The sequence below is a fragment of the Rhodnius prolixus genome, unplaced genomic scaffold (assembly GCF_049639745.1).
Source record: "Rhodnius prolixus isolate KJV_2025 unplaced genomic scaffold, Rpr scaffold_1, whole genome shotgun sequence".
In the NCBI taxonomy this organism is placed as follows: Eukaryota; Metazoa; Arthropoda; class Insecta; order Hemiptera; family Reduviidae; genus Rhodnius; species Rhodnius prolixus.
This window is the reverse complement of record NW_027411581.1, coordinates 65,967,829-65,985,828: the sequence shown is the minus strand read 5'-3', so window position 1 is coordinate 65,985,828 and position 18,000 is coordinate 65,967,829. Positions and strand designations below refer to the sequence as shown.

General features: G+C 32.8%; 1 protein-coding gene across 6 annotated transcripts in view; it reads right to left on the bottom strand.

The window, feature by feature from the left end:
* LOC141446172 (uncharacterized) overlaps positions 1-18,000 on the bottom strand; it is a 159,694-nt gene that overhangs the window by 45,078 nt on the left and 96,616 nt on the right. For 2 of the 6 annotated variants that reach the window (XM_074112641.1, XM_074112644.1), the window contains exons 1-2: positions 1,827-2,162; positions 1,593-1,735 (exon numbers count right to left, since the gene is read on the bottom strand). The exons of 2 other annotated variants lie outside the window; for them this stretch is intronic. In XM_074112641.1, the coding sequence (XP_073968742.1) occupies positions 1,593-1,731 (139 nt within the window). In that variant the 5' untranslated portion in view covers positions 1,732-1,735; positions 1,827-2,162. Of the gene's footprint in view, positions 1-1,592; positions 1,750-1,826; positions 2,163-18,000 lie in introns of those variants that run through there. 2 more of the 6 variants (XM_074112642.1, XM_074112646.1) reach the window with 2 other exon arrangements.

Genomic DNA, 18,000 nt, shown 5'->3' with positions numbered 1-18,000 from the left:
GAAGTCTGTATATCCATGAATAGAATGGAATAATGGAAGGGGTGTCTAGCCTAAACGGATCTATAGCAACATTCTTCTGGTTAACTAAGTTGTTAAACCAATGGCACAGAGAGCATATACGCAAGCCCAAATAAAGGACCACGAACTCCAAAATCGAAAAAAAACACAATATGAAAAACAGCTTGGAAAATGGAAAAACCAATTTCTGCGAGATATCTGATCAAAAAAAAAAAATTCCTTTTAATACAATGTAATATGGAATTCCAGATAGAACTGTAGCTTGTATTCCCACGGGATCTTTCGAGAAACCCCCTCTTCTCGTACATAGACACTCAGGTGTCTACCTATCATCACTATACCATCTTCTCTTCCAGAGGAAGTCGACGGAGGTTATCATGAGAGTTCGTAGGATAGCGGGGGCATCCCGCTAACGACATCTCTTCTCCTGATCTCTGCAATATCCCTACTTCTAGCAAGGATAATGTACCTGGACTGTACTCCATATCTTACAGTTATCCTAATCTTAATATTACTGTCAGTTTAATAAAAATAACATTTGGCCAAACATTAACATATGTATTCTCTTTTCTTATTGGTGATCTGCATAGGTGATTGAATCATTAATAATATTTCTCTAGAAGTTATTTGACAATTTTGCAAGAAAAAGAACTGGGGTATGGGCTAAATTTTCTTGATCCTTATTGCCAAAGATGTGCTGCAACGACCCAAAATTTACAATACTAATACTATAAGCGGATCTGCTTAGATTCTCTAACTTGATGCTAAGCCAAGTTAGTGGATAATATAGATTAGTCTTAGAAACATGAGCTATTTACTCAGATTAAGTAACCAAATAAGAAACTAACCAAGAAGTTAATACCACAAAAAAGGCAGTAGTATTCTTTTTATAAAAGATTATAGCAGACTGGTACTCCTCTACAGTTAGTCCACGAATGGGGTATAGTATCTCCAGTGAATCTGCGAGGATCTTCAGGTGACCCATAGAGCCTAAAGAACTCTTTTAGGCCCACATAGGATCAGGGGTCGCCAAACTTTTTTTAGATCATGGACCCCCCTATATAATTTTTGGAAATCTCCATAGACCCCTATAAAAAATAATTTTCAGTTAATTAAAATGAAACTATCTATTATCATTTATTAATAGGAGTCCAGAGTTTTGGCTTGCCTATCCGTTGATAGTGCCCAGTTTGAACAGATTCTTAAAAAAAAATAACGTAATTTTGACAGTAAACTGAAATTTGTTTTTCATATTTTAAATTACCATAACTTTTGAAAAACCTAACCGATTTCAAAATTTTTTTTTTTGTTTTTTTTAGGAGCTCAAGTACTATAAAAATATGCAACAAAAAATATAACGTTCCATTTGAAAAACAAAAGTTGGATGCTGTATCTCGAGATACAAGGGTTTAAAAAAAATGGGTCAATCACTGAAAATAAACTAGACTAAAAATGATTAAATACGTGTTTTTTATTTTTTAATAATTTCCCGCCGTTAAAAAAAAAGTGGGTGGAGCATATAACTCTGGTCACCCTGTATATAATATTTCGTCATGCTCTTTTTCTTTTTTTACCAGCTTTTTTTACCCCCGTTGTGATGATGACGCCGAGAAGCACATTATTCGCGGAAACTTTCCCAGCACATGGCCCTGGAGTTTTCAACCTCTCTACAGTTCCTACAACAGAGGAGATGTCCTGTCCTGCCACTGACATCTTACTGGAACACAGTAACTGTCGTTCACAGTTTGATATGGCGTTTGTTCATTGTGAAAGCAAACAAAATTGTTACCTCAAGAATTGTCACATACCTGGCAAGTTCAGCGAAATCGTACTTCGAACGGAGATATTGCCTCACCTTTCTAGAATTCGAAAAGCTTTCTGCCGTGGAAATTAAAACAAAAAATTTCCGTCTAACTTAAATACTTTTCTAGAACTGTTATATATTTTAAATTTACGATACAAACAAAAAAAAAGTGTCACATGGTGATTATTTATAAATTTTTGTTGAGCCAAAAAGTTTTTTGTTTTTCAATTACTAAGAGTATAAAAGTGAAACTTCATTCATTGATTAACAACAGAAAAATATTCATTATAATAGTAAACAAAACGAGTGTTGGGTAAAAAATGCTTCCACATGTTTGATTAATTTCAGGGCTACCAACGTAAAAACATGTCAATATCGTATTTTTTTTTTGGGAATGTCCCCATTGTTTTTTTTTTATTATTAACTGGCATTTTTTGTAAACTTACTTTTGCTTTCAATGCTTTAATTATCATCGTCTATTGAGTATTTTTGAGCATAAGAAAAGCTATAGAAAATGATTAAACTTATTGGAAAAAGGAAATTTTTTGTCTGTTAAAGAACGAATGAAAAGTCATTCGTTTTTTGGGAGGGTGGTTTGAAAAATATACTCAATTCTTTTTGTCACTTTTACAAATATTAGTTTTACTTTCTTTTAGGGAATCAGTCCATTTCTGGAATCTTCCCTTTCCAGAAAAAAAAAATTGATTATTTTTAAAGTTGGTAGTAATAAAAAGAAATATCTGTTTGATGGTAAATTTAAGAATGCTGATTTTTCATGAAAGCTGATTATGGTTTCTGTGAAAAGAAACTGTCTTTTTCACTGAGTTATTTCAGGTGTGTGAAGCGATAAGAAAAGTTTAACATTGATGCCAGTAGTAGACAGACGTAAAAGATTTGGCTGCTTGAAAAATTGAAAGAGCATATTGGGAAATCTAGTACCTCGTAGGGGTATTTCCGTTTCATTTTCTTTTAACTATTTTTTTTTTTTTTCAGTTAAAAGAGGTATTCTGTTCTGGAATCTTTCATTAGAGTGAGTCCATCCTCTACAATTGGCAGGTAAAAACTTTACAGCATCTAACTGTAGGTGATGAAACAAGTCTTAGGACAGTTCGAGGCGAAGAAGTGAGTAACTGCAGTTAGGGATCAGGGTTGTGACTCCTGGGAGCCAACTCACTTTAATAGTTGTTATCCCTCTAAGTGATGAAACAAGTCTTAGGGCAGTTCGAGGCGATGAAGAATGAGTCTAGCAGTTAGGGATCAGGGTTGTGACTCCTGGGAGTCAATTCACTTCAATGGTTGTTATCCCTCGACGTGATGAAACTACTCTTAGGGCAGTTCGAGGCGATGAAGAATGAGTCTAGCAGTCAGGGATCAGGGTTGTGACTCCTTGCAGCCAACTCACTTCAATAGTTGTTATCCCTTAATATCCTGAAGAAACCTCCTTCAAGGGGGATTCTACCATACACTCTTCCCCAATTTACCTGGCCATCCACTCTTGCCACGTTCCCACGCACCTTAGATGTTCTAAAAGCATGGCTCCCTTCAAGATCCATTAAGAGTACCAAACTCTCCATGGAAGTACTAGGAAAATACGGGAGCCAATAGTCCAGATAAAACACATCTCAAGTTTAAGCAGATCGTAAAACTTAATTTCCTGAACATATATTTCAGTAAATATCGATTATCCGTCGTTAGACGCATGTTTATTTGTATCACTTATACTTTCATCCATAATTAATAGTAGATTATTGAGTTTGGTGTACAGATTCGATTTCACCTTATTTTCAAGTCCATACAGAATCCATATGATCTTATTCCACAGTTCTGGTAGCTACTCTAGACTAAGAAAGAAAGCGGAAACTATCCAGCGGGCGAACGATCTTGAGCAGCCGGAACAAGTTAAACAGTCCCAACAACCCACCCATCCTTGTGTCTAACAACAATTTTTGGAATTCACCTACTCCTTCCTGAATTCCTGTCTTTTCCCACAACGTGAGCAAGTCCTTTAATTAAAAAAAATCCTATGGAAGGTAGCGGAGAAATTCCTTTGGGCATATCTAAAGGGGCTAAGGGGTGCCAGAATATGAATGAAGGAAAAATAAACCATGTAGAAAATATGTCCTTAATTTTTTTTTTTTTTTTTATTACAGTAATAAATTTTTAAAATTTCAAGTGAAAAAAAAACAAGTCTTTACATGTAAAAACATGCACACAAATTACTTCAGTGATTTGATTGGATAAAAACAAAAAAATCAATTGAAGTACAATACGGCATTGTTTACTTAGTATAACCACAATGAAATTGTTACCTATTTGTTTTAAGAATGATTTAAAAACATAAAATTAGACCATGTGAATGATTTTCTGCGTAAAGACGCTAAAATAAAATGAAATTTAATGTACATATGAATGGAGCTTGCAAATTTATTCTGGAAAATAATTAGTAAATTTTAATTCAAGTTCTTTTAATCCCCCCCCCCGCAACCACCAAAAGAAGTAAAGTTAGTCGAGTTCGAATTAGTCTTCCCTTTCCTTATACAACGTCAGGGCTCTTCTACTTAAATCCAAGATCTTTAAAATAAAGTTTCAAAAGGGAAGTTCAAATCATCCATTTGCCCTGAATATCAAAGTTGAACAGTGTAATTTTTTTGGTGAAAACTACTTCCGGATTTGTAAAATCCTCTTTTTCGTATACTGAGGACCACAAATTGGATATTTCCGGGGAAAAAAAACGATTACCATACTTCCTTTTATAGAAGGCATAAAATTAATAAATAAATTCAAATTATGAAAGGAAAAGACGAGTGAAAGAAAGAAAAACTAGGAAAACCTTCGAAAATTTATCTCAAAAAATCCCTAATATCAAATCCACAGACAGCCCAAAGTAAAAGCTTAAGAAAAGCTTCTTTAAGAAAAGAGAAGCACGCCCGGCCATGTGGCTTACCAATGCTGATAAGTAAGGAACGGATTTTTATGTATTTAAAAATGCCAAATATTTAAATAAAATATGCATTTATTTTCGTCAATTATGTGGAAAATATGTGGATTTCTTAAAATATTTTCTGGAATATTTAAGTAAAATGGACATTTTTTTTTTATGAAAATGGATTTTTTTGGGGGGGGGGCAAGTTATAATTATTTATACAAGAAAAGAACATTTTTACTATTTATAAAAAGATGTGTTAAATTTTCAATTTTGAAAACTTCACTCTTCGAAATTGTTTGCAACCACATGAAATTTCAAATGTTGGAACGTAAAGTGACGACGATCTGGGCGTAAGATGGACTTCTAACGACTAAAAGATCGTTCAACATCTACAGCTGTTATAGGTGCCTTGCTGAAAGAAGTTATCTCGTTGGTTGTAAAGGGTACACGATGTTCTGAGGTGACTTCTGTTCCACTGATAATATCAGAAATCTGGCAGATGGTCTCCCACCCTTTGTTCTTGCTCAGTACTTCTACCAGTTTTGAACTGATCAGATCTCCCTTACTCCCAGGTATTCCTTCCACCTTTTCGATGACTTTTTTAACGTTGGACACGTTTTCTGTCAGTCGAACATTTTGGGACTCAAGTTGGGTAATGGCTTGTGCAAGAAATACGCAATTGTCAGAAATGAATGCAAGGTCGTTCCTTAAATTAGGTTTCTCGAATAAAGACTTGGCTGTATTTATCGCTACTGCTTCGTCTTCGAGATGTGAAAGGACATTCTTGATTTTATTGTAGTTTTCATAGTAATACTGAGCTGCTTCCAGCCAAGTACCCCATCTTGTCAATATTGTGGAAGGCACAAGTCTGGATAGAGATCTTTTAGCATTTTAATGCGACTTGGTGCTTTTAAGAACACTTTTTTAACCGAGGAGATTAAGGAACCTACGTCACTGAACAAAGATCGGACAGTTTCTGCTACTCGATGCAAGGCATGAGCAATACACGTCACATGAATTATCTTAGGATAAAATACCTGAATAGATTGCCCAGCCTTGACCATGTTGGGGGCAGCATCAGAGAGAAACAAAAGAACTTTTTCGTTCAAAACTCCACTGGGCCATAGGATATGCATTGAGGCATCGAAGAATCGTGAAATGGTGGAATGATTGCATTTTTAGAGAACCTCACAGTTCAAAAGGAATGGCTTTGAATCCACATCAGCATCACTGTCAAGTTTTCCAATAACTGCATTGGCAATATACCTGCCCTCAACGTCAGTGGTTTCATCAATTGACACCCAAATCGGTCCATCTTTGATATGTTCTCGAATTTTGGTTAGTGTATCTTTATAGATATCTTCCAGGTAGTTTTTCCGCAGAGTGCTCTCGTCAGGCATTTTTTTTCAATATAGGTCTCTAAGAATCCTTTGAAATGAGGATTTTTAAGTTTGTGGAAAGGGATATCTGCTCTAACCAAAGCCCGACCCAGATCTGTACTCAGAGTAGACTTACTTGATGATGGAGATGTAAGGAAGGCTTGATAGGACGTCCTCTCTTTCTTTCTGTTTTTATTCTCTATGTGCGATCCGGTGGCAATATGTTGGGTGACTTGGGAACGTTGAGAGCAAGAAACGCGCTTGTCACAAGCTATGCTGTACAAAATGTCTCCATCACTTCGAAAAAGTTCTGCTGGAAACTCGCGAAGATATTTAGCAACCAGTTATTTGTTTGAGGCCGATGTTCGTGGCATTTCACCCAAAAAAGAATACACTAAGTGACCGAACGAAGTGAATTGGACACTTCAACGAACGAGCTGAAAGAACAGACAACGTCAGACAACTTCAAAGAACTAACAAGTGCCCGTCACTGTTTAGCAGCATTCTGTGTAAATTACAATAACCATTGTATCCACTGTGATTCACAGCCCTACAGTCTGTGGTTCACAGTTCCTGTCAACCACCTCCCAATTATGAAAATATGCCCCAAATGAAAAATATGAAAAAATATGTACATATTTTGATTAAATATGTAGAAATATTTATTTATTTTAATCAAATATGTATAAATATGCGATAACATCCAAATATGTGGAAATATGTGAAATAAAAGTAGACTCAAACGGCTTAAAAAGTGTCAGTATGAATACTTCTAGTTGAAAAACGTCTGTAAATTGCCTAGAAAAAAATATGTAAATACATACGAATCCGTTCCCTACTGATAAGCTTCAACTATTGCTGCACAATGAACCAATATGTTACCTAATTCAGTTGAAATAGAAAATATCTTAAGACAGATATAGTTAATTGCATCAAATAGCGTTAATTTTCTTATTAAATAAGAGCATTATCCTGAGTGGCAAAGTTTCCCTAACATAACAATTTCTCAATAGCAAAATTCCAAAAGAAAATTTATGTGAAAATATTAGAAAAAATGAATGGATTCAATTTCGAGAAATCGCCAAAGAAAATCAGTCCTTTAAAGATACATATCAGTTTAAAGAATTTTAAGCGAATCTTTTAAGACGTAAATTACCAAATTAGATATAAAATAGTCTTACCATTCAACTGCTGTAGCTTTGTTTGTTTTTGTTCATAACACATAACAATACTCCAACAAACATATAAACTTTAGAACTCCCATTTTATTACGGGCCAAAGAGGGCATGGTGTGACATACATGGGAGGGTAGGCGTGGTTTAATAAATAGTTCTCGCTTCTGATTGGTTCTTCAGACCCATCCTACTTTTCACACTTCCATTCTTTACTTTGATTGGCCAATACTTTATTAGTTAATTATTTCTATGAAAAATAAAAGTCTATTTTTTTTTACTAATTTTTCCACCGTTGGTATTTAATGAAGTTTTCAAATTATGCAATAAAAAATTTTCTCAATAAAAACTTGGAAAATAAAATATATTTATACTTAATGTCTTGTTTTCTACACTAATAATGTAAGGGTAAACAGAAAATTAGGAATAATGGTTATTTGCTTGGGAAGTGGGTAAAAGAAAATTGTGGGTCATGTTTCTTGTTCTCCTATTGTTCTCCGCCATTGTTAATTTTCTTAGGGCCTTTATTTAAAGGTTTATTGAGTAATAGTTTGATACCTCGTATACAGTTAAGGTGTGCTAATCTTCACTGATCATATATATTGAAAATGGCCAGCATAAGGGTCTGTCACTTTTAATAAATTCTAAACAATTAGATCAATTAGTTTTTGTATAAAAAGAAATTTCCCAATATCTTAGTAATTAGTCTACTGTATCTGTCATATCTCTTTATTGTCATTACCAAAATTCCCGTTTAAGTCCCGCTATATCTGTATATACGAGTATAAACCTGTTCTCCAGTTCTGGCTTTTAGTTTCTGTAACTCAACCAACCCGCATAGCCACGTAAGTTTCAATAATTATAAAGAATTTATTGTACGTATTTATTTTTATTCTTATATTTCTGATTTACTGTGTTACTGATTCTCTAAATTGTTTGTATTTTTGTATTTGTAATATCCAGACCCTGATAATAAGACAATATATTTGTCGAAACGTTGGCAAAAAGACGAGTTTTTTTTTTATTTGACCGATTCCTCGCCAATTTTTGAATCCTTAATTGAATAATTTACGGTCACGAAACCTACATATATTCATATTCTAAACAATATGAATGAAAATTTAATACAATGAAATTACTTAAAAGATATCCATGAATGTAATGTTGGATGTACTTGCTTGATTTGTATACCTTTTTTTGGGTTTAATCAACCCTTTTACTTAACTGTTCAAGATTTTTTTTAAGGTTGTCTAAATGCTTTTTTACAGATAACATGAATCATCCAGATTGCAGTCAGACAAAAGCCTAGTCTCACCCTTGTTGAACCATTGAACTTAACTGAAGGAAACTGTGACAGTTTACTGGCAAATTCCAGAAGATATGCTCTAGAAAGACAAAAGGTCAGACTGGCTATTGGAGGTTACCTACCCTATTCTAGAAGGAGGAGACGTAGCGGAGAGAAAATGAGTTAACTTTCAGACATACGGGCGCCATTATCAGGACTTATCAGGGTTTCAATGGAGTAATATAATTTGCTATATATTTAGTGAGAGATAGTTTTCCTGAATAGATCTTATCGATTTGCTGATTGTTATTATTATCTATGATTGAGAAGTTTCTCGGATCTTCTCAGATGAAGTTATACGGTACTATTATTATTTATGTAAGACGGTTTTTTTTTTTTTTTTTGAAACAGATTTTATTATTCTGGAAAGAATACAGTTTTATAAATAAATTAATACAAAAACATTACAAAGAGATATAATACAATACATAAATAATTAAAACAATATAATACCTGTAAAGAATAAATTAAATTACTAGTTTATCTGTCACCGTCACTGAACACTATGAAAACATTCTAACGAACTATGTAATGTAAGCACTCCAAAAGTGACGCTAAGGGTACGTTCACAACGGAGCTGTGAGCATAGATGATAGCTGAGATGATAGCAGTGATGCATCAGCGCTTATAGAATAACCTAGTACATTCTTATGTGAGCGTGCACAACGAAGCTTCGACTAGTGACTCATACTCGCTGCTATAAACGAGCATAGATGATAGAATTGAATTTTTCATTTTTCTGCTAGCTGAACTCCAGTATCGGAGCTTCAAAATGGAGGTAGAAAAATTAATTAGTGCTGTCTTTACTCATTATTTTTGGTTATTATTTTATTATTTACTTTTAAACAATATTTTGTTTTTTAAATCGTGCTTACATTTATTTTTATGTGTATTTATTTGTTTTTCCTCAATATAACCTTACCTCAGAGTTATCACTAGTTTTTCTTCTATAGTTATAGGATTTCCATGACAATTTTTCCTACGTTTTCTTAATTTTGACCTTATTTTTTCTAAAAGTTAGTCAAATGTGGTTGGACCCATCCTCACATATTCAAAAAAACGATCCGGATAATTTCTAAGTTCCTTATATAAATAGTGAAATTCGCCCAAAGTACTTCGTTTTTTTATTTATGGTATGTACATGATATTTTCTACATCTTTTTTTTTTTAAATATACCATTTGGTTGCTGGTGAACAATAAAAACTCTTCTTCACTACTCGACATGTTGCATGTATCACAGCTCCGTTGTGCACACTAATCAGCGATTATATTTTACTCTATCAGCTATCATCTATACTCACAGCTCCGTTGTAAACGTACCCTAAGGCTAGAACCATAGTGGAGCGGCGAGCAAAGCGGCGATGATAGCGAAGAGCAAAGCGGCGAAATCAAACACAAGTAAACATATGGGACCGCGCATAGTGGCGAGCAAAGCGAAGATAGAGCAACGCTATCTATAGAGAGTGGAGCGAAGCGTTATGACATGTTTGATTTCTTCGCTCTCATCGCGCTCAATTTGTAAAGGTTATTTTTCAAAGGTTATGGATATTGTTACATTTATTGGTTTAGTTTGTTTAAAGAAACCTCTGAGGGGCCTTAGTATTTGTGAAGCTACAATAGTTTTTAATAATTAATAGTTTAAATTAATTAACAATTAGTAGTTAATGGAGAATTCAGGCAATTTTTGCTACATTTAATTTGGTTCTCAATCCCTTAATGCTAACTTTCATCTAAATACTAGGCAAAATTAAATTACATTTTCACGTCCTACTACTTCTGATCAGGACGAATTCTCCAATCCTTCTTCTGTAGCGTCCTACTACTCCAGTTTTTCAGATGAACAACATTAATTTACGACAAATCATGGAGTAGTGATTTAATAAAATTATTGTGTTTTTTTAATTGACTAATTTCTTTTTATCTGCATATATTTCTATTTTATTTTTATTTATTTTGATTTTCTTATCTTAAAGTAACTGCTAGGATTAATGGGGTTACACAGATTTGTATTTAGTTAATAATTTAGTTAATTTTTCTATATTGTGCCTAACTCATGTTATGAGCTGTATTACTCAAAAACAATAAAATTTGATTTTGATTAATGGGGTTACACGGGGGTAGTATGTAATCAAATGTTGATATAGACATTCGAAAATACGCATGAAACTTGCCAGGATGCTCCCGAAGTTGTTGGTACAAGTGATGAAATTCACCAAGTTCATTTCTAGACTTATTTATGTCATGTACAACTGCAGCTCCTACTACTAAGCTGCTGCAAATACCAAAGTTTCAACGAAGAATTTTCATATAAAAATAGTTCCTCCATCTTGTTTTGTCAAAAGGAGAACGCGACTAAACTCGTCACTATGTGCATGCGAATCTTTGCTCGCTGCTCGTCGCTCTCTTTGATCTGAAGCAGCTATCATCGCGCGCTTTGCCCGCCGCTCCATTATGTTTCCAGCCTAAACCTTCCCAGACTATAACCTAACATTCAGGTTGTGTAGAGTTGTTGTCAGCACACTCTGATGGCAATTTTTACATTTATTTATTTGTTTTGTGCAATCACAAACAATGAATTGAGCTAATGAATACACAAAGAAACTAATACAAAAACAAAACAGAAAAGCAAAGATAAGTTAAAAAAGAAGGAACTTTCATTAAATAAATACTAATTTAAAAAAGTAAAAATAAAAAAGATTATATAAAATTAAGAATAAATAGGCAAATTAAAATTAAATCAATAAAGTTGGGCCCCCCCTTCTCAGACATTCTTTTAAATAAATAAAAACATAATTTATAATAAATTTATCATTTGAACCTAACAAAGAGTATGATACAAAAAGGACACCTTTCTAAATATTTCTGTCTAATTCAATAATACTTTTCTGATCATGGACCCCCCTATATAATTTTTCAGAAATCTCCATCGACCCCCATCATAAAAGTAATTTTCAGTTAATTAAAAATAAAACTATCTATTAGGTATACTGTGTTTGTACATTTATTTTATGATTTTAAACATTTTATTAAAGTAATTTTATACATTGTGTAACCAATAGTTTTATGAAAAATATCTTAATTTTGAAATTTAAATACCTTAATTTTTTTTGCCTTTTTTTTTTTTGGCTTTGGCTTTCGCCATAGAGCCCAGCATCGTCTAGGTGCTTATCATTAGAATATCACTCACTCTCCATTCTTACTTATAAATACATTCGCTTCACACACATTCATCCCTCTACTATATACAACTATTTACCTACAAACTTACCAACTAATGGATGGTTCAGTACACTCTATATTCCTGCCATCCTTATAGCTTTAACCTAAATTAAAATCACCGTAATCCTTCTATAATCATTTTCTTGCATTCATTCTAATTCGGCTATAACTTTTAAATACAACCTTAATATTTATTAAATAATGACATTGCTCTTGCACGTACATTTTCTGATGTAAAATACATACGCTGTCCATTTTATGCTAAATGAACAACCATTGGATATCGTTCATGAATGGAAAATGATAAAATACGCCATACGGCCTCATTGCTACTTATGTAGCGTCCCAGTTGATATTGGATGACTTCATCGTTAGATGCAGTTGTATTTTCCACTCCAAACACTGCCATATCGCTTCCTTTGTTCACATATTTGCAAATATATTTTATAGCTTTCACTGAATTGCTGTACTCAGCATTTATGTGTGCGTTATACGTTTTTAGTAGTAATGGAGAATATGGTACTACCCAACGTCAACATCAATAGTATTGTTGAGTTCTTTTAGTTTAATGGATTTTCCACCATCTTCGGTATAATTTATTCACGTATTAATAATTGCAAAAAACTGTTTTTCATGGTTACACTTTTAACAAATATTATTTTGATATTTTTGGGATATTTGTTCGGGAGCACCTAAAACCCCAACTCTGATTTAAAAATTTTTTTTTTCAAAAACCTTCCCGGGGATATACCTAATAATTTCCCAAATTTTCACGGCGATTGGATGTATGGTTTTTGAATCTATCGAGTACAAACAGACAGACATTCATTTTTTTATATATAGATAAGTAAAGTAATTATAAATAAGTAAAAATAATAAGTAAAGTAACTACAGTATTGCTTCTTAATTAATGAGATGGGTGTGCTCTTGGTGTTTCTCTGCAAGCATATTGGGTTCGAACTTGTTTTTCCTTCGACCTCCTGGATCGACCCCCCTACTTTTATTATAATAGACCCCTGGGGGGGGTCCTATATAGACCACTCTGGCGACCATTGCGCTAGACAAATAAAAACAATATATGTGGTAAATCTTCATACACTTTCAAATCACAAAATTGACAGACAAATTTTTGGATTGATTATAAACTTATTGTTACTGATGTTTAATGAAATACTGTAATTGACCTGTAGTTCTTAATCGTGCAAATACTCTAGTACGGTTATTGTAAGTTATACAGTACTTTTAAAACATTTTTATTCTTGTCTGAATTTTGGTTAATTTTGCTGGACTTAGACTTTTTATTTATTTATTTTTTTTAAAAAAAAGTACTTTTAATGAAAAGAACTTTAATTTAAAATGCATCTCTGTGTTTGTAGGTCCAATTGTGGGTGTGAAGTTGGTAATTAAGCTGTAAAAAACAGAAAGGTGATACCAAGAGAATTAAATAACTTCAAAAGCCTTCATCATCAAACACAGAATTATAACAAAACCGAGAGGTTTCTTTTGTGATTTGACTAATTTAAACATTTTGTTTTTTTTTTTAGAGAGAGACCTCAAAAAGGTTGATATTTAAAGGTATAAAATAGGTATTTTAAATAAAATTAACGTTTGTGTCTTTATAATTTTTTTTTGTTTTTCCTAAATAAATAAAGACCCTAACTAGACTAATTCCATTACCCTAGTGGCACTAATTTTATTAGTCTACAAAGTGTAAGAATAGAATATATTATATAAATGTTTGCCTAGTCAACAAAAAAAAAAAATTAGGCTACTCGTTTTTTGCTTTTGCACTCTAACGATTCCAAACATTTTTCTTTTACTATTATTCTCAAGGTTCTCAAACTTACAAATTGTTTTCAAATTTCAAACGTTTTAAGATGTATATCTTAACGTATGTATATTTACTTTATATCAATTTAGAAGGAATCTTTTACCCACAAACCCACGCAAATACTCTCGTAGAAATAATCTTAGAAGTAATGTATTTGTTAACTATACATAAGTTTTGGAGAATAACAGCCGAGAAAAGAGTAGCCATGGGGTTAGCGAATACTGGCTTTCGATACGAAGGTTACAGGTTCGAATCCAGCTGTTTAGCTATTTCGATTTTTTTTTTTTTTTTTTTTTTATCCATTAGGTGTTCATTACAATTCACTGTCCAGTGAATGGACATGGTTGTTTTTAATGAGTACATTACGGAGACCAGCAGTGCACTGAAAAAAAAAATTTAAAGGACGGAAAAAATCTAACCAGTAAAGTGGCACTTCCTGTTTATAGTTAAGTTTTTCGAAAATTTGTGAATTAAAATAGTAGTACAGAGGATATCGTGTGAGTAGTTACTCCAGATACTTTTTATTGCCAAATTTCTTCCTGTAACTTTATTACCAGTCAGTCGCCCGTACTAACATGCGATATAGATTACTCTGGGATGGAAACATGCAACAAGCAAACAATCTTATTGAACAGGATCACGGAAGTAAACTCTCTCTCTCCTCTCTCTCACTTTAGTATCTTATCCCCTTATTCAATAATCCCAAATTAAGAGGGTAAATCTTTGTTATGACCGGAACTATGGTAACTAGAATTCACTATTGATAAGATACCTTGCGCATTAGAAATTCATGACGTAACTTGTGAAACTGTTACCGGAAATTAAGATATCTTGATTCTCTAGAAAATTAATCTTTAAAGCACTGTTTTTAAATCTCAAAAAATTATTTAATAATATTTCCATTAAAGTGAAAAGAAATTAAATTATGACTCAAATTTTCTGAGTTCAATTTTAGAAAAAATAGTAATAGATCTTTTTTTGGCTCAGATTTAAACAGCTACTTTCTCCAGTCTCCATTGTAATTCTTAGTGTAAATATTACGAGGTGGACAGGTATCCTGTGGCCGTGCCACGCTAAATAGTTCTTGCTTAATAAAGGTCCCTTTCTCTGCACTAGATAGATAGAGACTGGAGTCTCACTTAGATGTGGTTTCCCTTCTAGGGTTCTAAACTCTTTACCCTAAAATGGATTACATTTCCAAGAATCAGCCCATAGTTGCTTTTGAGGGTGCTTTAGAACCGCTGTAAAACATTACAGCAATCTGCGTACTTATATGAATTAATTTTGGAGACAATATTATTTATTTATTATTAAATAGCACAACTTTCTCTACTGAATTATTATGATTATTACTTTTTTTTTGAAAAGGTTGTTACTAATAACTTGGTATAATAATTTTATAAAATGAAAAGTAAACACCTATTTCCACAGTCGCGCTAAACGCCCGTCTAGGTTAAGTGGATCTCGTTGCCAGGGCAACATTATTAATCAACACTTTTTTTGTTCTAACATACAGGATTCGAACTGTAGATCTTCCAATAACAAATCGACGCTTTATAACCTTCCTTCTCTCTTAATAAGTACCATTAATACAATTTTCCTGGCAAATTGTTTCAAATAAAAGTTTCGAGACTTCTATGTATATATACTCGTACTATATCAGTGATGGCGAACCTGTGACACGCATTTCAGTGCTGACACGCATCTTAAAAGATAAAAAAAAATGTCATAATTCAAATATTTGTCTCTCATAACGGCCACAGTTGGTTATTAATAATAATATTATTACTTACGTTAATAATAATTAATAATTTAATTCTGAAACCCAGACGTGCGTGTACATTTAGCAGAGGATTTAGCAGATAAACTTCAGCACCAAAATAGTCACTAATTTTTCATATAAATTTTATATTGTTTTTCTGTTGTTGTTCAATTATATATACATATATTACTTGATTTTCTATGTTAAGTGTCAATGAAATATGTAAAACAAGTCTCTAAATGTAAATTATTGGTTTCATCATTTTGGTTTTTTTTTTTTGTATTTTAAATGGCAAGACAGTAACGACTTGATATTTCCGAACGAAAACACAAAATCGATAAAAAAAAAATATCGATAATTTTTACTATTAAAAAATCGATAATCTTTACTATTAAAAAATCGATAATCTTTACATTAAAAAATCTATAATCTTTACGATTACAAACATTCTTTCTATCACTAGTTTAACAAAAGAATGTAATAAAAAAGCACTATTTTTTTTTTAATGTAGTAATAAAACACTTTTTAGAAAAAATATATATATATATATATCGATCTCCTCTCCCACATAGAATAGTTACAAAGAAAATGGAACCTTACAAGAAGGTAATCAATCAAAGGTACATACAATTTCACAGAGTGTAACCATTACTTGATGATTTCTGTTCTAACATTCATGGTTTGTGAAGGCATTCCCATTGGTAAGTCACATTGGTTTATTGTAATACCACATTTACCACCATTCAAGATTGATTGTATTGGGTGCGTATTGACAATACCAACTTCCGCTTTTCCTTTTTCTTTTTTTTTTATGAGTTTTCTCTATTTCTTTTGTTCACATTTCCCATACTCTAGCGAAATTTTCCTTGATTTCTTTTTTAGTTTTAGTTTTAAATAGTTGAAGTTTTATTGTTAATATTTTCTTAAAAATGATTGTTTTTATTCTTTTTTTGTTTGCTCGCTCAAAGAATGTAAGGATTAATAATTTTGAAGCGATGTACTGGGCAGGTAAGGGTTAAACTGATCAACAGAATCCTGGTCCATTGTTCGGGCATGACGAGAGTAGTGAGCCCTCAGCCGGGAACGATGTTATTCTTGATATTAAACTCCATTCCATTGTATACGTCTAGAGAGGACAATAGAAAGCGCCAGAGGCTTTGGCATCAGAAATTGGATTTCCCCTGGCTGGCTAGCTTCCCGCTTTGGAACTTCTTAAGAGAGACGATTTAAGTAAGAAGTACAACTTTCTGAGGAGCTTTTCCTAAAGGTTAAGTAACTGGACGGGACAAGCAGTGAATCCACCCTTTATGTTTAGTAAAGAACTTACGATGAAATTGTGCTCTAGAAGATCGAGGTCACCCCTACAGGGCCATGAACTGAGATGTTCCCTTGGATAGGCACTTGAAACTTTTCGTGTAAACGTCCAGCATCTTTCTGGCCAAAATTCCCGCAATAGAAATCTATTGGCAGAGCAAAGAGGAACCTCGAGATCTGAAATTTTTGGAACATGTTTAAATATTTAACGAATATTATAATAATTAATGAACTACTCAAACAATAAATGAGAATATGTTCCTAAGAAATTTATTTTTTATACATATTTCAAAATTTATACAATAATCAGTATGAATCAAAAGTTAAACTGAAGCAGTAATCAAACAAAAGTGACATTTATTGACTATAAAAGACTATTTTATTAAATTACTTTATAAAATGTGTACAATATAGGAAAAAAAAAAATCAATGGACTTAAAAGTGTCTATGACAGTGACAGTTTTGGGATTGTAATATTCAAATCTAATTATTTAGCACTTTTACCAGAAATTGAATGGCGTTATTCTATAATTGATTTATTTGTTATTCACAATTTACAGAAAAATATATAATAAGTGATTGTTATACGATATTCTAGGTTAAATCACATTTGCTGGAATCGGTTATAGTTCAGTTTGGTTGGTCACCAAGGCAACAGCGTTTCTTGAACAGATTTGGATTTTGAATGAAAAGTAGAGGCTTACAGAATTTTCAATATCTCTTTGAGCAGCTTCAGTTTCTATAGAATTTTCAGATTATTATTAAGAGTTGAATAAAATGGCGCATTTGTTAATTTGTCGAAGAATTCTTTATTTGTTGTTGTTGAAAAAACTGAAAATTTTCTTTGAATTGCAGTTTTGTTGAACTAGTCCCTGTAATTGCACCAGTAAACTGTAGTATATTTAGTAGTATTAGCTGAATCGTCTGCCTTACATAGTAGTAATTTGTTCCGACTGTTTCAAGTCGTTACTGTCTTGTATGTGGTTTTCCCATGTGAGTTGTTTGGTCATATGTATGTATTCCAAGGTAGCGAAACCAAGTTAGAGAAGGTGGAAGAGGAATTGTGTGTAGGCAGATATCCATCTTAACTCGGGATGTAGGGGCCGGGATTTCCCGACATCTGTCTTGAAGGCGTCCTAGAACCACATAGAGTCATAAACATAATGTAATTACTTAACAGTAAATGTTTATTTTATAGCTTAGAGCAGCATTTCCCATCCTGTGGTACG